The following is a 24,610-nucleotide window of genomic DNA, read 5'->3' on the forward strand; positions in this document are numbered from 1 at the left end:
TGTATTTTTAACTAGGCTGACCCTATGGAAAGGAAGACACAGCTCCTGTATCTTTAACTAAGGTGACCCTATGGAAAGGAGAACAAGGCTCCTGCATCTTTAACTAGGCTGACCCTATGAAAGGAGGACAGGTCTCCTGTATCTTTAACAGTTGCATAGAAAAGGGAATTTCAGCAGGTGTCGTTTGTATATATGGAGAACCTGGTGAAATTCCCTCTTCATCACAACAGTTCAAGCTGCAGGAGCCCTGCCCCCTTGACAAAAGAGGGCAGGGCTTGTGCAGCTTTGTGATAAACAGCAAATGGGGGGAGTGGCTGGGAGGGAGTGGCTACAAGGGTGTGAGTCCAAGCGGCTCCTGGTCAGCCTTGTGACCAGCTTTTCTGGGCACCTGTGGAATAGCTGGAAAAGTATGATACTGAGCAATGAAGTGCTAGCAGGCCCTTTATTTCTCAGTCAAGCCTATTATTATTAGAATTCAAAAACAAAAATCCCTGTCGTACAAGATGTAGTACTTTCTCATAATACTAGAACTCAACGGGGTCATTATCCCATGAAGCTGATGGGTGGGAGATCCAGGACAAAGAAAAGGAAGGACTTCTTCACACAGCGCAGAGTTAAAACTGTGGAATTCACTAGCACAAGATGTAGTGATGGCCAACAATTTGGATGGCTTTCAAAGAGGGTTGGACAAATTCCTGGAGGAGGAGAAGGCCATCTGTGGCTACTAGCCCTGATGGCTCTGTGCTCCCTCCAGTATCAGAGGCAGTGAGCCTGTGTGCACCAGTTGCTGGGGAACATGGGTGGGAGGGTGCTGTGGCACCATGTCCTGCTTGTGCGTCCCTGGTTGGCCACTGTGTGGACAGAGTGCTGGACTAGATGGACCCTCGGTGTGATCCAGCCTTAGGGCTCTTCTGATGTTACTGCAGGGTTGTGCACAGTTGTGTTTCTACCCCATAGAATTCAGCGAGATTCAAGGAGCCAAATCATTCCTTAGCCCAACTGCTTATCAAAAAGCCACTGTGGGCTACCGAGCCACCTGCCTCATATGGAGGCCCAGTTATTTTCTGTCCATTCAACTTCCCGCATGATTTAACGATTCTTATTATTTATTATTATTTATTACATTTATATACCGCCCCACAGCCGAAGCTCTCTGGGCAGTTTTACAAAGATTAAACGATGCCGCTCACCGTTTGATGTTTGGATCAAATTCCAGTTTAACATCACGAGGTTCTTATGTATTTATTTGCGATATTTATATACTGCTGAATATCATAAAACCCCTAAGCGTTTCACAGCTAAATATTAAAATCACATTTAAAATGCAATATTGTCTCCTCCGAATAACTGTGTTTTTCTGTGTTATATGGACTTGTGTGTTCGATGTATGGCGTGGCAATTTTGTACACGTGTACTTTCTCAATAAAGTAAGAATAATAATTTAGTTAAAAACTGCTCTAATGTTACTTTTCTGGGTTCTTTCTTTGCTACGTTCTACTACCGCCACCTAGTGGTCATGGAGAGAACAGGCCAAACGTTTATTTTGATTTTATTTTCATTTAGCTGAAGGCTACGAATGGTTTTTTTCTTTTCTTTTTGGAGTCCTGCCTCTTTAAGGATTTCCACCCGATGCAGGAAACAGGAAACACGTGTAGCACAAGTCAAGATCCTGCCCACGTTATCTCTGCTTTGCTTTCCTGCCTGGCTGGGAGAGGAAAAATAGAGGCACATGGGAATTGCAGTTATACGGATGGCTTCTTAGAGCTGTGCATTTAGGATCAGCATTATCAGCAGCTCCCCTTTGCAGGTTAGTATGGGAAGGAGGGTTGCCAACGTTTTCACCGACCTCCTGCTCCTCTGCCTTTGATTTTGGTGGCTGTTTGCAACAGCGTCCTCTGCAGGCAGAACCCTGGATTTAAATCTCCAAGCCTTTGATTTGGGTGATCCTTGCAGTTTAAGCTCCAGTTTTAAAGCCATAACCCTAAAGGTGAGTTGTGTGTGAGTGCATATCTCATGGTAAGTTGGCAACCTTAAGGTTTAGAAAGAGAGGATGCAAAATAAAGGGCTTCTCGTGGCATCCACGCTTTCGTGGGAGTCAAATCGTATTCAATACAGTGGGGTGCTTCTTTCTTTCTTTTAATAGATTTATATGCCACCCAGAATGCCTTTCAGGTTATAAAACCAAACCACAAAATAGAAATAATTTAAATAAACAATAACGCAACAATGCAAGTATCAAAATCATACAATATGAAACATGAAAAAACATCGAGGCGCCAGCAATAAAATGAATAAAGCAACAGATTAAAGGTTAAAATACCTGCTTAAAGAAGGTCTTAATGTATACAATGATGCATTTATTTATTTTTTAGTAAACACATGTTAGCAAACGCGGCCTTGGTGAACACGCGTGAGAGGGGGACTGTTTTTGTCCCTCCTATTGGTTCGGGTTCGAGGCCTCCGCCATGTTCAATTTCCTTTAAATGTTCTTTCTTTATGTAGCACCACCTTTCTGTCTTATGTCCCTGCCCCAAGGGGATTACAGTTTAGATACCGAAGACGCAAGGAGAAGGATACGGAGGCATGGATTAAAAAGAGGAGGAATATACATTAGGCTTGGTTATATTAAATAAGAGGTTCTATGGCTTAGATTTATTTTGATTTATTTCAGGTGTAATCCTATGTATGTTTAGATTTTGGCTGTAGAATGCTGGGAGTTGTAGTACATTTTTTAATAAGAACGTAAGAAGTGCCCTGCTGTATCAGACCGAGGGTCCATCTAGTCCAGCACTCTGTTCCCACAGTGGCCAACCAGCTGTTGAACAGGGACCCACAAGCAAGACGTGGGTGCAACAGCACCCTCCCGCCCAGGTTCCCCAGCGACTAGTATACACAGGCTTACTGCCTCTGATACTGAAGGTTGCATTTAGCCATCAGGGCCAGTAGCCATTCAAATACTTGAAAGGTTGTCCCACAGAGGAGGGCCAGGATCTCTTCTCGATCCTCCCAGAGTGCAGGACACGGAATAACGGGCTCAAGTTAAAGGAAGCCAGATTCCGGCTGGACATCAGGAAAAACTTCCTGACTGTTAGAGCAGTAGGACAATGGAATCAGCTACCTAGGGAGATTGTGGGCTCTCCCATACTGGAGGCCTTCAAGAGGCAGCTGGACAAGCATCTGTCAGGGATGCTTTAGGGTGGATTCCTGCATTGAGCAGGGGGTTGGACTTGATGGCCTTATACGCCCCTTCCAACTCTACTATTCTATGAGTCTATGATCTAAACATGCACAGGATTGTGCCTTTAATTGTTTTAAATATTTTTATGCCGCTGTTCATAAAAATGTCAGGGGCAGCATCTCCACAATGTTTAAAAAAAAGGAAAGAAAAAAAGAGCTTAATAAATAATAATTAAATAATAATATTTATTTCTTACCCGCCTCTCCATTTTTATCAAGGCGGGGAACAACAGTAAATATAGAATACATTAAACTGAATTAAGAACATAATATACATTGTTAAAAGATCCTAAAAATCATCCTGAAAACATCCTAAAATCCTCCTGAATCAACTTAAAATAAGAAAGATAAATCAGGAAAAGGTGGCAGTTAAATCATGGCTCCCAAAATGCAGCAGATAAAACCTGAAAAGCGATGTATTCTGCTATATTTGGTCGGTCTCATTTTCCTTCAGCTTTGTTGGTCAATCATTTCTTTAATAATAATAATAAAAATAAAATAATATATTTCTTACCAGCCTCTCCGATTGGATCGAGGCAGGGAACAATAGTAGGTATAAAATACATAAAATACTAATTAAAACATAGTATACACTGTTAAAAAACATCCTAAAAGCATCCTAAAATTCTACTGGATAGGCGTGCCATTTTTTAGATAGGTTCTCCATAGCTATTCTGCTTTTGGTTTTTTTTAATTTGCTATTACAAGAAATATTTTTGCCTGTAAAAAAAGGTGACTATATGAAAAGGAGGACCGGGCTCCTGTATCTTTAACAGTTGTATTGAAAGGGGAATTTCAGCAGGTGTCATTGGTAGGCAGGCAGCTCCTGGTGAAATTCCCTCTTCATCACCGCAGTTAAAGCTGCAGGAGCCCTGCCTTCTTTTGGATCTGGTCACGCTAGGCAGGGCTAGCTGAGGCCCATGTCAGCCTCCTTGCGTTCCACGCAAGAGGGGAAAAGGCGGGATACAAATGTAATAATAAATAGTAAAAAATGAAGGAAGGCGAGAGACAGAGGCATAGAAATTGTTGGCTGGAAAAAATTAAAGTTGAGTACATTGCAGGGTCTCTTCTGATTCTTCCTAGCAACTATTTACGACTTGAATTTCGTTCTGGTTCTCATTTGGTATCAGGTGAAACACACCTCCACCTTGCTTCTGGCAACACCTCCGTTGGTCGGTTTGCGCTGCTCTCAAATCGTCACCTCGCTGGCATCGAGATGGCGGCAACGGCGTCCTTGATTTGCTCTGAAACCGTGAGCAGGTGAGCGTGTTTGCCGTCCTCGAATGGAGACGCCGATCATATTTTCTATGCTTTAAAAGCAAACAAATAAATTAAATTGTTGGCCATTCACTACCACGAGACGTAGTGATGGCCACCAGTTTGGATGGCTTTCAAAGGGGGTTGGATCAATTCCTGGAGGGAGAAGGCTCTCAAGGGCTATTAGCCCTGATGGCTAGGTGCTACCTCCAGTATCCGAGGCAGTAAGCCTGTGTGCCCCAGTTGCTGGGGAACATGGTTTGTATTCTGTGCTGAGTGGGATAGATGGCCTCTTAGGTCCCTTCTAACTCAATAGCATAATTTCAGTGCAACCTGCTCACCTGTTGCCTTCCGCTTTGTGCGTTTGCAGGGTCAGCTCCGTCCTCAACCGAGAAGTGAAGCAGTTTGGGAAGAAATATATGTTTGACAAGAATGAAGAGACCTGTTGGAATTCAGATCAGGTAAGGCGAAAAGTTCCCCCGGGGCATAAAATCATGACGACATTGTGTTGGTGGATTTGCATACATTGATCTGGCTTCGCCATACAACAGCCCTGTAAGGAGTACATCATCATCATCATTATTATTATTATTATTATTATTATTATCTGATTGCGAAAAGAGATTTCTGAGACTCAATCCAGACAAGACGGAGGTACTGTTAGCGGGTGGTTCATCTGTCCGGCGAGGTGATGTTTGCCCTGTCCTGGATGGGGTTGCTCTCTCCCTAAAGGATCGGGTCCGTAGTTTGGGGGTGCTCTTGGATCCAGGACTGTCACTTGAGGCACAGGTGAACTCAGTGGCAAAGAGCACCTTTTATCAGCTTAGGTTGATATACCAACTACGCCCTTACCTGGACGGAGATAGCCTAGCTACAGTGATCCATGCTCTGATAACCTCTCGTTTGGATTACTGCAATGCGTTATACATGGGGCTGCCTTTGAAAAGGTCCGGAAACTTCAACTGGTACAAAACAGGCCAGCACGGTTACTAACAGGGACTGGCTGACAAGACCACATCACGCCAGTCCTTTTCCAGCTTCATTGGCTGCCAGTCCAGGTCCGGGCCCGATTCAAAGTGCTGGTATTGACATTTAAAGCCCTAAACGGTTTGGGGCCAGCTTATTTGAAGGAATGCCTCCTCCCATATGTACCTGCCCGGACCTTAAGATCATCTACAGGGGCCCTTCTCTGTGAGCCCCTGCCAAAGGAAGTGAGGCAGGTGGCTACTAGGAGGAGGGCCTTCCCCGCTGTGGCACCCCGGTTGTGGAATGAGCTCCCCAGAGAGGTCCGCCTGGTGCCTACACTGTACTCCTTTTGTCGCCAGCTGGAGACCTTTTTATTCTCTCAGTATTTTAACACTTAATTTTAACTTAAATTTAAATTTTACTGTTTTAACTCTGTATTTTAATCTTAATATCAATTTTGCTGCGTGGTTTTTATCCTGGTTGTGCTTTTTATACTGTATTTTGTATTTGTGCTTTTAACCTGTTGGTTGTTTTATTATGGTTTTAATTTTTGTGAACTGCCCAGAGAGCTTCGGCTATCGGGCGGTATAAAAATGCAATAAATAAATAAAATAAATAAATAAATTTTCTAGTCTGGTTCATGGCACAGGTGAGACGTCTCACCTACCAGATCCAGCGATACAAGAACTGCAAAGGGCTATCTGGTGACGATAAAGAATATATACAAGAATATCGGATAGTATAATTTTATCTGTGCAGACTAAAAAAAATCACATTAAACAATAGAGAACAGTACGATATTATTGTGCTCTAGTGACCTACAATACCAGAAGTAACTCGTATTATAATTCATTTCGTTTCTATACTGCACAAAAGCCAGAACTCTGGGCGTTTTACGACGACAGTTGGTACCAAGTAAACCCAAACCCGTTTCGTCAGAAAGTCCTCAACAGCGGCCGAGTACACAAAAAATGGTCTGGTTTGTAAAAGGTGTAAGGAATATTTCTTTTATTTCTTGAATGCCCAAGAAATAAAGCAATGAAACGCCGTTCCAGGCGAGACCCGTAGAAATAAAGCACTGCAAACTGAAAGGGGTGCTAGCCCTGATGGTTGTGTGCTATCTCCAGTATTCGAGGCAGTCAGCCTGTGTGCAGCAGTTGCTGGGGAACATGGGCGGGAGGGTGCTGTTGCACCGTGTCCTGCTTGGGGGTCCCTGGTCGACAGCTGGTCGGCCGCTGTGTGAACAGAGCGCTGGACTAGATGGACCCTCAGTCTGATCCAGCATCAGGGCTCTTTGATGTTCTTAATGTTCGGGAAATAAAAACGTCTTTCCCTGGCGCCAAAAAGATCACAACGTAGACGCCAAGTGAGCCTCTGTGCGGAGCGCATTCCGCAACCGGGGTGCCACAACAGAAAAGGCTCTGCTTCCAGCCCTTGTCCCAAGGATACGTGCTGCAGATATTTCGGGTAAAATCCAACGTTAAGTCCTGTTTTGGGTAACCCCCCCCCCCGGTTGAAATCAATGGGACTTCCATTAGTCACAACCCGCTTAAATCCCGTTCATTTCAAAGGGTTCGCTCTAAGGGGGACGGACGTTGGAGTTCAGCCTTAATGTGCAAGCTGAAGTCCTCTGATTCCCAAGAACGGGTTCTTTCCACGGGCCGCTTCCCCGACTCGGAGGGCATTGCGGTGCTCGGGAATCCTTGCCCCCGTAGATTGGGCTTCTGTCATTGGCTGCTCCTGTTTCCGTCAGGGCTCCACCCAGTGGCTGACGCTGGAATTCCCGCAGGCTGTCCGAGCGTCCCAGATCCGCGTTCAGTTCCAAGGGGGATTTGCGAGCCGAAAGTGTACCGTGCAAGGTAAGGCACCTAGTGAGTTGCTTAACTGCCAGTCGTTTATGTTTTTTTACATTTCCCCTCGAAGATTTAATTACTGGAGGTAAGAGCTTTAAGTGAAAATCTGCTGGTATTTTTAGCCCCGCCCCCTTTGCCCCGCCCACCACCAGAACGTGTGCTGGTTAACGGGGCACATCCTTGATCTGGAGTTGCTTGCCTTTTTAGGCCCAAAATCAGTTGCTTACATTTCCAGCGGACGCAACAAGCAGGTCTGGGAACTCATGTAATGAAGTCCAAATGGACCGTCTTGTTCTGATCCAGCCATTCAGGTTGAATAACACAAGCAGCCGGTCCTCTCAAACACCGCCGTGTCAGGCTTTCCTGAAACCATAGCCTACCTTTGCAACCGTGTACTTTGCTGAAGAGGCAAGTCACTTTTTAACAGAAACGTGGCTAGCCTCTTCAGCGTGTGATATTCACTTTCAAGGAAATCTCTGGGTCCCCCTCGGTATTTTTCCTCTTCTAATTGTCACTGCGATCTGGGAATGTGGCACGGGGAGAACCGATGGTCCCCATGCTGCAATTTATAAACTCACTTTCAAAGCAAATTGTATCTCAGCCACCTCTTTCTCCCCCTTTTCAAATCTTCTCAGGCTGCAGGAAAGGAGAAGACCTTTCCCAGGTTGCTGAATTCTATCCCGAAGATACCAACTCTCTCCAGATATCCTTTTTTTTCAACTCCTAAGGGGCTTCTGGAACCTACCGTGTTTAGATCCAATACCATAACCCCTTGAACTTTGCAGCTGAGAATCTGGTGCCTGAATTTGTTTCTATTTTTCCTCCTCCCACCCAAGTCTCTTTCCTTTTGTGTCGTGTCTTTTAGATTGTAAACCCGGCGGGCTGGGACCGTTTGATTTCTTACCTTTCTAAGCCATTCTGGGAGCCTCTTCTGCTTGATAAAAAAATGCTATACATGCTTTAAATTCCACATCTGGATGACCCAGCTGGGAGCAGTCATTAATGGATTTGGAGGCCATCAGTACGCTGATGACGCTCAGCTCTGTCTCCCTGTGATGTCTGAATAAGGTGAGGCTGTGCACGTCCTGGCTCAGGGCCTGGACTCAGGAATGGGCTGGATGAGGGCCAATAAACTTAAGCTGAATCCTGGCAAGACGGAAGCCCTGTGGGTGAGTGGTTCCCGAGTCCAGGAAATAGGTTCATAGCCTGTTCTGGATGGGGTTGCACTCCCTCTGGAAGATCAGATTCGTCGTTCGGGGGTGCTCCTAGATCCATCATTGTCACTAGAGTCCCAAATGACCACGGTGGCTCAAAGTGCCTTATAGAATCATAGAATAGTAGAGTTGGAAGGGGCCTACAAGGCCATGGAGTCCAACCCCCTGCTCAATGCAGGAATCCACCCTACAGCATACTTGACAGATGGTTAGCTCGCCAGCTACAGCCTCTTCTAGATAGCTTGGCCACAGTGGTACGGGCATTAGTAACCCCAAGGCTGGATTACTGCAATGCGCTCTACATGGGACTGCCCTTAAGGCTGCTGCAGAAGCTAGAAGTGGTGCGGGACATGAAGGGTCACTCCCAGCCAAATGGACAGTTTCCCCTTCCCTCTCAGAAACCAGACTTCAGACATTATAAAATCATAGAAGAGTAGAGTTGGAAGGAGCCTATAAGGCCTTTGAGTCCAATCCCCTGCTCAATGCACAAATCCACCTGAAAGCATCCTTGACAGATGGTTGTCCAGCTGCATCCTGGAGGTTTGTAGTGTGGGAGAGCCCATGACCTCCGTAGGTCATTGCTTCCATTATCAGGACGTTTTTCCTGATATTTTGTCGTACTGCTCTAACAGCCAGGAAGTTTTTCCTGATGTCCAGCCAGAATCTGGCTTCCTGTAACTTGAGCCCATTATTATTCTGTGTCCTGGACTCTGGGATGGCCGAGAAGAGATCCTGGCCCTCCTCTGTGTGACAACCTTTCAAGTATTTGAAGAGTCCTCTCATGTCTCCCCTTAATCTTCTCTTCTCCAGGCTAAACATGCCCAGTTCTTTCAGTCTCTCCTCATAGGGCTTTGTTTCCAGACCCCTGATCAACCTGGTTGCCCTCCTCTGAACACGCTCCAGCTTGTCTGCGTCCTTCTTGAAGTGTGGAGCCCAGAACCGGAAGCAGTATTCAAGATGAGGCCTAACTAATGCCGAATAGAGGGGTAGCTTTTGCTCTGTGTGAGGTTGTTTTGCTGGTGAACATTCCATGCCTTCACAGCAGCTTAACCAATCAGCAGCCGGAGACTTCTCTGACACAACCGTGATACAGTTAAGGTGTGACTAAGGCTACAGCTGCTCTGGGTAAACGTGGTTGGCTCTTGCTTTTGAGGGTTCCTTGGCCCTGTTGAGTTGTGGTTCTCTCGGCTGGCGCTTTCCTTAACTGCTTCTTCTACAGCTTTGCCCTCCAAGAAGCACCGTTATCGGATAAACTGAAGATCAACTTTGAAAACAGCACAGACTTCTTCGGCCGGATCATCGTCTACCAGCTCGACGTGTTGGGGGAGAGGTTTTAATGCCGGAGGACGCACGATCCGGACGACGAGGCATCCGTCCGTCCCGGCATCTCTCTGCTCGACGATGGGTCGCAGAACGTCCCCTTGACATCCAGGAGGCCGTTTCAAACAGCGGCTGGTTGGATCTCAGAGCCACGCTGGGTATCGTTTGGGTTGGTGGGGGGAACTCTTCCGTTTCCGCACGGGTGAACTCTAGGACGGTGGTACCCTCGTTGGACTTTTCCAGTTTCACCCCAACTTCTTCTTCTTCTTCAGATGCTTTTTGGATGATATCGAGAGAAAGGCTCAGTTCAGACCACACGTTAGTCAATGCAGTGTGAAAACTCCACTCAATGGTTGAGTTTTCAGGGGGTGCGCCCCGCACATGTTCTAATTCCGCCGTTGTGGGACTGCGGGCTCCCGTGGCGTTGAGTGAAATCCATTGATTGACAGTTCCTCTGGCCTCTCTCCTTCCCCGGTTCTCCCAGTGGTATCCCATCAACCATTGCTGCAAAAAAAAAAAAACCCCACCAATCCCAGTGGCTCTCCTAGAGTGGCACTCACTCCTTTCGCCGCTCTTGCCGGGGAACTCTGTAGCCGGTGAGAAAAGTTAACGCAACTCCATGGAGTCTGCAACACAAGACACAACGCAACGGTTGTGCAGGAACCTTCCTCTGCATGGAGCGTTTTCACACAAAAAACCTCCACCGTTGCATGAAGTTTTCCTGCCAGACGACACGTTTCTCAACGGTGGGGTAAAAACTCCACCGTGGAGTTCTAAAACTACCGTCGAGAAATGCCTCGTCTGAACTGAGCCAAAGTGGGCAGTTTCTCTCTTTAGCATGCAAAATAATGTTTTAGTCATTTCTGTCTATCACTGGCCCTGCTCCAATGACACGTGAAGCCACGGGGGTTAAGCATTTTGAGCTAAACGTGATGGCTTAGCCTGTTATGTGAACCCTTCCTAACCACGGTGGCTACATAACCACGGTTTAAACACGCTCGCTAACCATTTGCTGCAAAAGGGTTCGCGGCCTAACTGTGGTTTAGCGCGTTGTCTGAACAGGCCCTAGATTTAAAAACCTACCATTTCTAGGGGCAGGGCAATGCCCTATCGCTGCCGAGTCAAATTTGGAGATATGTGCCATCGTTTTTTAGGGTTATATAGCTCTCCAAATGACTGCACGCATCGGAAAGGAACCCTTCTGGTAGTACGCAAGATTTCAGGGTCCGTTTCAGGATGGCTCAGGACAGGGCCTTTAATGTGGTAGCCCCTACTCTCTGGAACTCACCGTCACTGCAAGTGCCCACCCTTCTGGGTTTTCCGTGCGTACTTCACACTTAATTTTCGCAAGAAGCATGCCCAAGAAAGTAGTCCTGTCTTCTGCACACAGCATTCAATTATGTTTTTCCTACTGCGTTTTTGTACGTGGCTTAGACATGTCTTTTAATGTAAGCGGTTCATAAATAGGGTTAAATAAATTGGAAATTGTGGTGCAGATGTTAGCCTGCCCCCAAAGGTTGGAGCCTTAGTTGATTCGAAACGGGGCGCCGTTTGCACACACACGGTGAGGCAGGGGGCTACCAGGAGCAGGGCCTTCTCTGCTGTGGCACCCCGGTTGTGGAAGGAGCTCCCCAGAGTTTCGCCTGGCACCTACGCTATACTGCTTTAGACGCCTTTTATTTTCTCAGCATTTTAATAGTCTAGCAACTTCATTTGAACTTGCCTGTTTTAAATTTGTGTTTTAAATCGGTATTCATTTCAGTATCGCTGTTCGATTTTTCCCTGGCTGTGTTTTTATATTGTTGTTATTAATATTTATTGCATTTGTATACTGCCCCATAGCCGAAGCTCTCTGGGCGGTTCACATAAGATATTTTATATGATGCTTTTATACTGCTTGTTTTATATTTTGAATGGTTTTTGTGGTTTAAATTTTTGTAAACCGGCCAGAGAACTTTGGCTATTGGGCGGTATAAAAATGCAATAAATAAATAACCAAACCGGAATCATGGTGGGCATGCGTGGTTGAAGATGCAAGGGATAAAACCTGGCCTGTAAGATGGTGATACGAAAAGAGACGTTCGTTCCAAACCGTCTTGAAAACAAACGCCACAGCTCAAACCTGGGGGTTGGTGTGTTTTTTAATGAAAAGAAATCAACACGCTTTCATTTACAAAATCTTTTCTGCCTGCTCGCTTGGAGGCAACTTCGAGTCGCCCTAGGTGAGCGAGCAGCTCTTAACAAGGCGAGATCCCAGAGCCATTTGGCTGGCTTGCCATCTGGAAACGCAGCATTCCCTTCCAAAACTTGGGAGGCGTCTTTTTCTCAGAAGTCCAGTCCGTGCACAGCTGCCGCTCAAAGGGAAGCAAAGCAAAGAAACACAATCTCTCGCGTACGCAAATGCAGGTTAGATTGCTGGTGCGGGTTAGGGTGGACGCCGTTCGCTTTCTTTTTCCGTTTGCAGCTGGGCTCGCTTGCTCGAGCTACCTGGAATTCTTTGCCGCCTCCGTAAGCGCCTCCTGTGTTTGCGGCCCGCAATCTGAACTTCAGGGAGGACTTTGAGGACAGGTTTGACCCAGAAGTGTTGGCATTCTGCTTTCCCTCCTTTTTCAAGAGGGCTGGCGCGAACTTTAAAAGTTCCCAAGGCTTCACTTCCGATCTTGCGTTCTCAAACGTCCGGAAAAACCCCGCATCGCCAGCCAGTCCCAAAAGCTATCTGTCCCACTTCCTCGGGCCAATCGTCACAGCAGAGAAAATGAAGGGGAGGGGGGTTGCATCGCCCGCCCCCCCCCCTCGGCGGACTGGGGAAGCTTTTCATTCTGTTTCTTTGTTCCGAAATAACTTGAGAATATGCTTTTCGATCACGTGTTGGACTGGAAACCAAGAGGACAAAATATTGATTTTTGGAAACAATAATAATTCAGCTTATACTGGGGGTGCGGAACTTCTGGGCCGTGAGCCGCACCTAGCCTGTGGAGTCTTGGCTCATTCCATTGGCTCCTCCCCCTTCCTGATCCCCGTTCAAATCCTGTGCGCAACAAAGCCAGGTTTTCCTGCCTGAGGCAAAGAAAAAATGGTGCCCCCCACCCCCTAGAGATGTGAAGGCCTAGAAAAAAAACGGAAAAAATCAGAAAAAACACTTTTTTTCCATTTTTCCCCAAAGCCTCTTTTGGGTTTTTTCCTGAAAAATTGAGAAATAAATAAAGAAAACACAGATTACGGGATGTTTTGTTTTAGCATGATGAATAAAATGTTTAAGACAAGGTGTTCAGATTTTAACTTCTCCAAATGATTTCTAAAAACTGTACAGTATCAGATTATTACAATGACTGTGCACCGAGGACAAGCAAGTCCTAGGTTGTAAACTGAGACTACAAACTCTCAAATGCAAGAGCAAGATGCATTTCTGCCTCTAGGGGGCAGCACTGCCATGGAAGCAGAGACTGAAACTGATACTGATGTCAGAAAATGAGTCTGATTAAATTTCATGCACATTCATTGAATCTTGGTTCCACCTTTTTTCTCAGTTCTTTTTATGGGAATGAGGCTTTATGTCTTGACACTGGAGGACTAGCAGAGACATAAATAATTTTCTCTGTTACTAATGTTGGTGGTTTCTTTTGTTGTTTTTTAAAATTGATTTTTTTTTTTTGCCTGCTCCTCATAAACTAGCAGAACCAAAGAGGTTCCCAACAATTCAGGAGCTTGTAGCTCCATTTGTTACCCCCCAAAAAGTAAAATAGTAAATTAAATTTGTAATAATTGTTTGAGTACACTGTACTTTTAATATACCAAATGTAATAATTTTATGCCAAACCAACCTGGTCATAATTACATTTTATGTTCATAAAGTAACAAAGTGACTTTCAATCTGTAAAAAGTGCTAATATTGCATTATTTCAATTTTTATGAAAATGTCAGTTTCCCCCCCGAAACCGTTTTTTTCCATGGCTTTAAAATTTCCGGAATTTTTACATCTCTGCCCCCTCCCATTCTGGATAGGAAAACCTTTCTTCAAGACTGAACGTCTTTCTTCAACGCCGACGATGGCGTTGCCACCTGAGGCAATCGCCTCACATTGCTGAATGGTAGGGACAGTCCTGTGGGAAGATCACCCAAATGACATTCCGGGATGCGTTGGACACGTGTGGAGGCTACCCTGTGAGGGGGCAGGATGCTAGACTATGTAGTCCTTTAGTCTGATCCAGCAGGGCGGCTCTGACACAGGTATTCCTTGACCATGCCAAAGATACTTTGTGAGGACCCTCCTAGCTAGCGAGCTACAGAAAACCTTGGCCTTATTTCCCAAAACTTGCCTCTTTTATATCCCAAAGCTACCGCCAGGTCCATCGGCGTGTAACCAGAATCCGCTTCGGTTGTCAGGTCAGCGCCTCGGGCTAGGGTGAGACAGTGCAAACACCGATTATTACTTTAATAAATCAATTTATTAATCAATCTGCACCACTGGGATTATTCCAAAAGAGGGAGCTGTTGCAGGCTCCTCCTTCTCTGCGCAACAGCGCCATGGCTACGTGTGGTCGGAAGGCTGCACTGCAGTTACTAAGCAGGGGTCAGGTGACACAAGGAAGCCAATGAGCGTCCACCAGGGCCTATAAAGTTGCCGGCTCTGGTTCCTCTGGCTGAGCGGCGTATCGATCCGGGACAGGCTGCCCCGTCTGACCCATGAGCACTTACCTAGCAAAGCTTTAACAGATTTCACGTGGTTTCCCCGTACGGCATACAGGAGTGGAGTCCCGCCATTCTGCAGAGGGGATTGAACAGGAGCTCAGCAATGGCAGCACAAGGTTTTTTGTTAGGCGCCCGGGGAAGGGATCAGACGCAGGGCATCATGGGTAAAGCATCCCTGACAGATGCTTGTCCAGCTGCCTCTTGAAGGCCTCAAGTGTGGAAGAACCAACGACCTCCCTAGGTCACTGGTTCCACTGTCGTACTGCTCTAACAGTCAGGATGTTTTTCCTGATGTTAGAGCATTACGACAGTGGAACCAATGACCTAGGGAGGTCATGGCCTCTCCCACACTAGAGGCATTCAAGAGGAGGGGGTTAGGGGACATGGAGTTAAGGGAATCTGTAGCCCACCAAATTTTGCTGGACTACTTCTCCCATCATCCCCCACTCTTGGCTGTGGCTGAGGGGCATTGCAGTCCGACGATATCCCGTTCCCCACCCCTGGGTTAGAGCGGGTCAGTCTGGGAAAAGTGAGAGCCGTGTGCAAATCCTCCCCCCTCCCCGGGTGAATCTGTCACTGCCTCCGACGATCCTACCTCGGAGGGCTGAAACATCCAGTGGAATTTTAGGATGCTTTTTAATAGTGTCAGTAAAATGAGTATCCAGTTACCTGGGGGAAAGGTAATAACGACCGGGGAAGGCAACAGCAAACCACCCCGCTATAAGGCCTGCCAAGAAAATGTCAGCGAAAGCTGGCGTCCCTCCAAGAGTCAGTAATGACTCAGTGCTTGCACGAGAGGTTCCTTTTTCCTTTAACAGTGTATACTATGTTTTTAATCCGTATTTTATGCTTCCTGTTGTTCCCCGCCTCGATCCAATCAGAGAGGCAGGTAAGAAATACATTATTATTATTATTATTATTATTATTATTATTATTATTATTGAACAGGGAGGGGGGAAAGCAGGCATGATGCTTTGGCGAAAGGCAAGGTATAAATTTCATGACTAACTATGAGCCTCGATTGCTGTTTTCTTGGTGGAAAGGAGGGATACAAATGGAATAATATAATATTAGACGAGCAGGACGGGTGGATTAAATATCTAGAGAGATCCGGCCTTCAGTTCAACAGGTCCTGGCAAATGCCCAAGTATACCAGCATAAAAATCGGCGCCCTATACCAGGAGAGACGATTTGTCCAGCTAATCCTGCCTAATCTGACTGGATTTCTGTGGTCTGAAACAGAGAAGAGACCTTTCCTAACACTTCTAACGCAGGGGTGTTGAAGTTCTGTCAGCTCGCGGGCCGAAATCCATCTCGGGGGCTGCGTTCTGTGGCTGGGCATGGCCAAAACCGCCAGCATCTTTCCCCTTGAGGTTCTCCCTGCCCAGGAACGAAGCTTTCGGAGCAGCGGTTCAAGCTTCTGGAATGGGAACGAAACTGCGCAAAAGCGGGGAGAAACCACGTGGCGGTTGCGGAAAAGTAGTGCGGAATTCCGAAGCGAACCCCAGGTGAGCCGGATGTTCAGCACCTAATAGGAGATGGCAGGGGTTGAAACTGGGACCTTCTGTTCTACCGCTGAGCTACGGCCAAGCCTGCGATCCCCCGAGAGAAATCGGCCTCACCGGTTGTAGCCACTGCGCAGTGCGCTGCCACTCTAAGCCCGCAACGACCCCGAGGGTTACCCAGTCATAGGTGTTGATGTCTACGTCCTTCTCCAGTAACAAGACAATGATGTCAGTGTATCCTCCCGTGCTGGCAAGCGACAAGGCGCTTTCTCGCTCCTTTGCGAGGACGTGAGGGTCTGCGCCCTGCGGAAGAAGGGACAGCGGTTGCAAATGCACCGTGCGAAGACGAGCACGGACGAACCCCTCCGTTCCCGCTTCGCTCCCTCCCTCCCTCCTCCCATCTTAAGATCGCTTCATCCCCAACTTTCAAGAATTTGGCTTGATGTTTTCGGGTTTTAACTCGTGTGGCGCAGAGTGGTAAAGCAGCAGTTCTGCAGCTGAAACTCTCCCCACGGCCTGAGTTCGATCCCAGCGGAAGTTCGATCTCAGGCAGCCGGCAGTCGACTCAGCCTTCCATCCTCCCGAGGTCAGTAAAATGAATACCCAGTTAGCTGGGGGAAAGGTAATAACGGCCGGGGAAGGCAACAGCAAACCACCCTGCTATAAGGCCTGCCAAGAAAACGTTAGTGAAAGCTAGCATCCCTCCAAGAGTCAGTAACGACTCAGTGCTCGCACGAGAGGTTCCTTTCCTTTCCTAAACAATTTGTATGCAGTTTTTGTGCCTTTTTCCTTATACAGGCATTTTGAGCGTGCTGTTTTGCCCCATAGATAATTGGGGGGGGGGGGTTTGGCAAGCTGTTTTGCTTAACCTGGTGCATTTTTGAATGTTAGTTTCACAAATTGATGCACTTCTGTGGGCGCTTTCCCTGGGACTGCAAACATTGATGTCATCCATTGGCCGGAGAACCAAAAAACCCTAGAAAGCTGCATCCCCTATCTCCCAGGACCAACATCATGGCAAAGGGGAGACCCACCTGGCTCCGACCCTCAGCCAGAGAGGAACAGCTGCAGGAAGCTTGTTCCACCCTTCCCTGCTAGAAAGAACACCTTTAAGAAAGTTGAAGCTAAGAACGGGTGCTTGGGTTTTGCTCCTCTCCTCCTCCCTCCTCCTCCCTTTTTCCTTTTGTGTCACATCTTTTAGATTATAACCTTCTGCCTCTGCTGGAAAAAGTGCAGAGAAGGGCAACTAAAATGATTAAGGGGCTGGAGCATCTCCCCTATGAGGAAAGGTTGCAACAACCGGGATTGTTTCGCTTGGAAAAAAGGAGGCTGAGAGGAGACCTGACAGAGGTGAAGAAAATGATACATGGTATGGAGAATGTGGACAGGGAGACATTTACTCTCTCCAAATACTGGAACCCGGGGTCATCCCATGAAGCTGATTGGTGGCAGATCCAGGACAAATCTTCACACAGCGCAGAGTTAAATTATGGAACTCACTGCCACAAGATGTAGTGATGGCCACCCATCTGGATGGCTTTCCTGGAGGAGGCGAAGGCTATCCATGGCTACTGATGGTAGTATTCGAGGCAATAAGCCTGTGTGCACCAGTTGCTGGGGAACATGGGTGGGAGGGTGCTGTTGCACCAAAACCCCTATTGGTTTTTCCCCTCCCTCCCCTGTCTGTTACGGTGATTTAAGATTGTAACCATATGGCAGATTGCCTTGTTATGGTGCTTTATAAATAATAATAATAATAATAATAATAATAATAATAATAATAATAATAATAATGTCCTGCTTGTTCATCCCTGGCCGATGGCTGGTTGGCCACTGTGTGAACAGAGTGCTGGATTATATGCGACCCTTGGTCTGATCCAGCGTCAGGGCACGTCTTATGCTAAGATGTTCTCTTTGTAAAGTGCTCTGGGAACCTTTTTAGGCTGAAGAGCCGGGTTCAAATGCTGCCGCTAAATAAACACACTCAATTTCACCCACCGGGGTTTGCTCAGCGAACTCCATTGCAAAATTTGGAGAAGCGTGAAACTGGCCGTCCTTACCCATTCGAGCATGGTGCGGACGATTTCAATCTCTCCAAAAGCCGCGGCCCACATCAGAGGAGTAAAGCCTCGTTCGTCGGGTTTGTTCAACAAGTTCTCGCCTGTTCAGAGAAGAAGCAATTTTCTTGCCAAAAGATAAAGCAAGGACACCACCCAATGCCCCTGGCAAAACGGACACCTCTTTCGGTACACGCCAGGTGCTCAGGTTTTGCGAGCAAAAACGGACCCCCAAACTGTTGCTTTTAAATGTTTTTATGTTTCTGATGGTTTTTAAATTTTGTATACTTTTTTTTAATGTTCACTGTTTTTAACTTTTGTAAACCGCCCAGAGAGCTTCGGCTCTGGGGCGGGATATAACTGTAATAAATAAATTAAATAAATAAATTCACGCCTTGCCTTTCCGCAGACTCTCTTTCAACAGGACCAGTTCACCTTGAGCAGCGAGTTGGTGAACTGACAGAGCTGGAAGAAAGGGTGAAACAAAGACAATTATCAAGAATTGAAATCTCCTGTAAAACCACTATATAAATAAACGCTGTGTCTAGGCAATCTAACCCTGAGACATTTTTAAATAAATAAATCCAGACCTCTTTAAAAATATATATACGTAAATTTAAACCATTCTTCTTTTGCATAATGTGTTGTGGTTGAGAACTCAGGAGACGAAGGAGTTAAGCATCAAAGAGCCATCTTTCTCACCCACCAGAAATCTTATTTACCCCCTATGGAGGCCTGAGATTTCAGTAGGCCTCTCATTATTTGGGCCACCATGAGGGATGGAAACTTGACTTGAAGAAGCAAAAGGAACAACCCTGAAACCAAAGATTCTCAGGAAGCGTAAGTCTCTGACCTGTCTTCTACTGCATGTACATGGTAATTGGGACGAAAGGGTAGGACGCTATCTATCCTTGAAGAGTTTCTTCAAAAGGAAGATCGAACGTTACAGACCACCTGTTCACCAAGTGAAGTCTAAGGAAAGCAGGAGGACTCAGAACTGCAACTGAACAAAAAAAGAATCGTTTCCCTTCAAGGCGCTAGTCCTCTTGATTGGAAAAAAAAATGCACAAATTGAGAAGCATGCTTCTTCCACTGGTTCACGGGTGGGGGAGTGTTTAAACATCTCCCCTCCTTCATTCGACCGCTCTCCCTTCTTTATCTCCAGGTAGGCTTGGGCTGTTTGATATGACAGCCACTGCAATTGGGTGTTGCACAAGCAAAGGATTTATTTCAGAAGCAATCCTATGTTACCTAGACAGCTGGTTGGCCAATGGACGAACAGAGTGCTGGATTAGATGGACCCCCCGGTCTGATCCAGCCTAGCACTTCTTACGTTCTTATATGATTTTTCAGTTTCTGGGATCCGAGGTCAGAACCAGGGCTCTGACCTCGGAGCCTAGAAACCGCACTCTCTGCCCCCTGGTTGCCAGTGTGGTTCTCTCCACGCATGGAAATAGAGCAGAGAGATGGAAAAGGAGGGCAGGAGCCTGGAGAAGCCATGTTACACATCATCCTATACATGTCTCAGCCTCCTTCCTTCTCAATCCCCGAAGCCTCCGCTAGATGGGCGACATCGCCTGTCTAGCAAAAATTCAGAGTGGCTGGGTCAGGGTGCCCTGCAGCAGCCACTGAGTTTGGAGCCTGCCAGCTATCAAGACAAGATTGCACCCTTATTTATTTAAAATATTTCTTGGCCACCTTTCAGGACAGAAGCCCTCCCAAATTGGCATACCACAACAATAAAACACACACTAAAAAACCATACGGCCTTAATAAAGCGATAAAATCAACAACAATAGCAAACATATCAGGGCAAAGTTAAAGTAAAATTATGTGTTTTCAAGGCCTTATTAGCCTGCAATGTTGGAGCACTGTGGACCCCCGACGGCAGGCATGGGGCCGCTACGGAAAAGGCCCCGTCTCGTGCGGTCGCCCACTTAGTCGCTCTCACAGGTGGGCAAAGGAGGAAAGAAGAGATTCGTTCTATCGCCCCGAAAGAACTCACTGTCCAAAGTGGCCGGCAAGGCAGAGACTTCGTTTCCCCGCTGACGGTTTGTCAGGGTGGTCGAATGTTTCAGGATGCCTCCATCTGCATTTTTAGAAGAAGGGACGGTGAGGGGGGGTGATTAAATAGCATGAACCTCTACCAAAAGGATGCAGAATTTACACACGTGACCCAACCATTTCCCTAAATGCTCTAGTCTGTCGGGGAGGTTCTGATCTTTGTTTATTTATTTATTACATTTATATCCCGCCCCATAGCCGAAGCTCTCTGGGCGGTTTACAAAAGTTAAGAAGAATGAACATTTAAAAAGTATACAAAATTTAAAACCATCAAAAATATAAAAACAACAGTATCCATTTAAACAACAGGAGTTCTGGGGTCCATTAAAAACAAACAAACTCAGCATATGTTGTTAAAATGCTTTGAAAAGCTTTGACCTGGCACCAAAAAGATACCAATGTTGGCGCCAGGCGAGCCTCATCGGGGAGATCATTCCAGAATTGGGGGGGCCACCACTGAAAAGGCCCTCTCCCTTGTTGCCATCCTCCGAGCTTCCCTTGGAGTAGGCACTCGGAGGAGGACCTTAGATGTTGAGTGCAGTGTCCGGGGAGGTTCATGTCGGGAGAGGCGTTCCGTCAGGTGTTGTGGTCCCAAGCCGTGGAAGGCTTTATAACCAGCACCTTGAATTGGGCTCAGAAACATACAGGCAGCCAATGCAAGCAGGCCAGAATCGGTGTTTTATGTTCGAACCCTCTGGTTCCAGTTATCAATCTCACTGCTGCATTTTGCACAAGCTGCAGCTTCCGAACCGTCTTCAAAGGCTGCCCCACGTAGAGGGCATTGCAGTAATCTAATTTGGAGGTTACCAGAGCATGGACGACCGAAGCTAGGTTATCCCTGTCCAGATAGGGGCATAGCTGGACCACCAAACAGAATTGGTAGAAGGCACTCCTTGCCACCGAGATGGTTCTAGGAGAACCCCCAAGCTACGAACCTGCTCCTTCAGGGGGAGTGCAACCCCATCCAAAACAGGTTGAACACCCACCATTTGCTTCTGCGTCCCTAGGATGCCAGTAAAATTCAGAACAGTTGTTAATCAGGCCTGGGTTTATGAATATTTATAGAACACCATCCCCAACGGGGTTGGAGCTGAGAAATCAAACCAAGAGCGGAGAGGCAAAAGGCAGGGGAAATTAAATGGTGCGCTAGAAAGAACGAGTATCTCTGCCCCATGGAGCTTACAATCTATATATTCACACAAAGGTGATTACAGAAGAACGGGAATGAAATGGAGTCAACGGGCAGGATTCGATTTCAGATATTTTACGGGCAATTCGTAGCCCTCTTGATGTTTGGGCCAGCATCTCCCATCAACCCTCACTATGATCTAGGGTTGATGGGAGCTGTAGTCCAAAACAACTGGACAACAACCCCCTGCTTTGGAGAAGTCTTCCTCAATCTGATGCCCTTTAGATCTTTTGGACTACAATTCCCAGCATTCCTGGCCATGGGCCATATTGGCAGGGGATGATGGGAGTTGAAATCCAGAACACCAACGAAACTGGTTGGGGGATGGCTGCACTAGGGGAATAGCTCTACTCCAGATAAACAAATAAAAGAAAAATGTGCTCCCTTAGGAATTTAAATTCTAAATTTTGCATAGATTCCACTTTGCACAAATCTACTCTGCATTCTTAAACTCTTTTTATGCAGTGTGGTTTCTATAACCCCTCAGCTATGCAAAGACTTTGTATAGCGTGACCCTATGAAAAGGAGGACAAGGGCTCCTGTATCTTTAACAGTTGTATTGAAAAGGGAATTTCAGCACGGACCATTTGTATATATGGGGAACCTGGTGAAATTTCCTCTTCATCACAACAGTTAAAGCTGCAAGAGCCCTGCCCTCTTTTAAATCTGGTCACAGTATAGCTCCTGCAGCTTTAACTGTTGGGATGAAGAGGGAATTTCACCCGGTGCTGCATGCATAGAAATGACACCTGCTGAAATTCCCTTTTCTACGCAACTGTTAAAGATACAGGAGCCCTGTCCTCCTTTTCATAGAGTCATCCTACTTTACATCCTCTTCCTCCACCCCCCTCCGAGAACTGGACACCATGCTGAGCAACCCTATGGAGGTTCTACTCAGATGTAAGTTGCGTTTAACAGGGCTTACTCCCAGGTGAAGTGTGTGTAGATAGGATCGCAGCCAGACTCAGCTGGCTGTCTGGCTTCAAGAGATTTCATCAGGCATTGCCTGGGCACTTCTATGCTTATTTTTGAAATCATGAGGACTAGGCGCTTCCTTTTTGAGTTGTGAATGAAAGCAGAGATTCTTAGAAGCGGAATGCTGCACACTGCATCCCATTCTGCCTTTTCTTCTTTTTGCGGGGTGGGGGGGGCACTCCTGCGGAATTGCAGCCTCCTCCTGCTTCCAGTGAGGAGAAGGAAAGAAAAATATTGCCAACGCTTGGCAATTTTAACCGTGTCGTCAGGATGCAACCAAAAATCATAGAATCATAGAATAGTAGAGTTGGAAGGGTCCTAAAAGGCCATCAAGTCCAACCCCCTGCTCAATGCAGGAATCTACCCTAAAGCATCCCTGACAGACGGTTGTCCAGCTGCCTCTTGAAGGCCTCTAGTGTGGGAGAGCCCACAACCTCCCTAGATCACTGGTTCCATTGTCGTACTGCTCTAACAGTCAGGAAGTTTTTCCTGATGTCCAGCCGGAATCTGGTTTCCTGTAACTTGAGCCCCTTATTTCGCGTCCTGCACTCTGGGAGGATCGAGAAGAGATCCTGGCCCTCCTCTGTGGGACAACCTTTGAAGTATTTGAAGAGAGCTATCAGGTCTCCCCTCAATCTTCTCTTCTCCAGGCTAAACATGCCCAGTTCTTCCAGTCTCTCTTCACAGGGCTTTGTTTCCAGACCCCTGATCCTCCTGGTTGCCCTCCTCTGAACACGCTCCAGCTTGTCTGCGTCCTTCTTGAATTGTGGAGCCCAGAACTGGACGCAATACTCTAGACATGGCCTAACCAGAGCCGAATAGAGAGGAACCAGGACCTCACGCGATAACCCAGAAATGTCTACAAAAGGACGTTATCTTCCCAACTTTAGGAACTTACCATTCGGGGCAGGGATGCCCTGACTGGGATTCAGATCGTCTTTGCCTTCTGAGTACGGGTACAGCTGCAGGATTATTGGCGTGTTGTCATCGTCTCCGTCACTAGCGGAGACCTCTGGCCCTCTCAAGGGGATGGCGTGGGTCATTCTCGCGGTGCGCTCTTCTTCCTGAGGAACGCACCAGAACTTGCAAAACCTACTTCCACTATGCTGTTATACAATACTACATAACTATAGAGCTACCAAGTACATAACATTCATTACTGAAATGATTGTAAAATGGGTGAACAGCAGACATATGGAAACCTTTAATTACTTCCCAATCACAATTCATTTATATCTCTGAATCTTTATAGCACTTCACACCAAGAGTATCCAAAAACTTTGCTCTACATCTATTAGCTTCGCTGCAAATAGTGCAACCCTCTGATTCACATATGGGTCAATTGAATGTAATAAATAACTCAGATAAGATCAAATACTCCAAAGATCCAAACAGAACCGAGCCAGTGTGCGTGCTCTGACTTGTGTAGCGGGCGTCGGAGTTAATGAGGGCCGAGTTCAAATTCTGCTTGGCGGGGTTAAGCGAACCTATTGGTTCCCCCTTCAGCTTTTAAACATTTCGCACGCTTCCGAAACAAGCAAAGAAAACCGAGCGGTCGGCTTGTTCGGAGGCTTGGTGCGGGCAGCATGCCAGGCAGAGCAGAACACCTGGAACTTTCAGCAAATCCGGCCTGTTTTGCCGGTGGGAGTGGGGAGGGAGGCGATTAGAGCTGGGGTATTAGCTAGCGTGGAGGGAAAGGGGTTGTAGGGGAGGCAAAACCGTTTCTGAACTCTCTCTGAGCGGCAAGATGGGCAGTCAGGTTTAACTCACCCCAGGGCCAATTCCTGGAAGAGAATCCACCCCACCCCACCCTCCTGCCTTGCATTTGGTCTTCTGTTCCAGCCCAAGCTCTGCTGTAAAGACTTCATCTGCATCTCACCAGGCGATGGACGGCTGCTTTGACTTCAAGGCATGGTCCCCAGCTCTGATCACTCTGCCTCCTGCCCTCTTTTGCTCCTCCACTTCCCTCTGCACCCCCTGGTGCAAAACTGAAAGTAACTTTCCATCCCCACAATGCACTTGGCGCCCTGGCAGCAGCTCCTGCTTCCAACGGGGAGGAGGAAAGAAAGAAATGTAGAGATATATACACACATACACACTCACGACCCAGCGGGCTGGCCCTTTAAGAGCTTCAAAGCCATGGCGGAAGAAGGCTTAACTTTATGAATGGAGGGCCGGAGTTTGCCCCCGCCCCCCGCTGCAGCTCCACCTATCAGCTGCCACTACCTGGAGGCGGGGCTTTCCCTGGAATGGTTGTTCTTAAAGGGCTAGCCGTTCCCGTTTC

General features: G+C 46.9%; 2 protein-coding genes across 3 annotated transcripts; one reads left to right on the forward strand and one right to left on the reverse strand.

Annotated features, from left to right (window-relative positions):
• The first annotated feature begins 1,745 nt into the window (after positions 1 to 1,745).
• On the forward strand, positions 1,746 to 9,890 carry NR2C2AP (nuclear receptor 2C2 associated protein). Its single transcript, XM_063147071.1, has 6 exons — positions 1,746 to 1,807; positions 4,368 to 4,497; positions 4,865 to 4,955; positions 7,214 to 7,319; positions 7,949 to 8,016; positions 9,745 to 9,890. Exons 2-6 carry the CDS (start codon positions 4,454 to 4,456, stop codon positions 9,862 to 9,864), a joined length of 429 nt encoding a protein of 142 aa, XP_063003141.1. The 5' UTR covers positions 1,746 to 1,807; positions 4,368 to 4,453; the 3' UTR covers positions 9,865 to 9,890.
• A 2,080-nt stretch (positions 9,891 to 11,970) lies between these two features.
• RFXANK (regulatory factor X associated ankyrin containing protein) lies at positions 11,971 to 24,369 on the reverse strand. 2 transcript variants are annotated; one of them, XM_063146858.1, is made up of 9 exons: positions 24,206 to 24,369; positions 23,225 to 23,390; positions 20,104 to 20,187; positions 18,498 to 18,563; positions 18,102 to 18,202; positions 16,219 to 16,344; positions 14,543 to 14,609; positions 14,164 to 14,244; positions 11,971 to 12,720 (listed from the first exon to the last, which is right to left on the reverse strand). In XM_063146858.1, the coding sequence occupies exons 2-9, from the start codon at positions 23,367 to 23,369 to the stop codon at positions 12,662 to 12,664; spliced, it is 729 nt and encodes a 242-aa protein (XP_063002928.1). In that variant the 5' UTR covers positions 23,370 to 23,390; positions 24,206 to 24,369; the 3' UTR covers positions 11,971 to 12,661. The 2 variants fall into 2 exon arrangements, with proteins under 2 accessions (XP_063002928.1, XP_063002929.1); XM_063146859.1 differs by having other exon boundaries at positions 24,097 to 24,369.
• Positions 24,370 to 24,610: the final 241 nt, after the last annotated feature.

Source organism: Elgaria multicarinata, chromosome 23, assembly GCF_023053635.1.
Source record: "Elgaria multicarinata webbii isolate HBS135686 ecotype San Diego chromosome 23, rElgMul1.1.pri, whole genome shotgun sequence".
NCBI classification, from domain to species: Eukaryota; Metazoa; Chordata; class Lepidosauria; order Squamata; family Anguidae; genus Elgaria; species Elgaria multicarinata.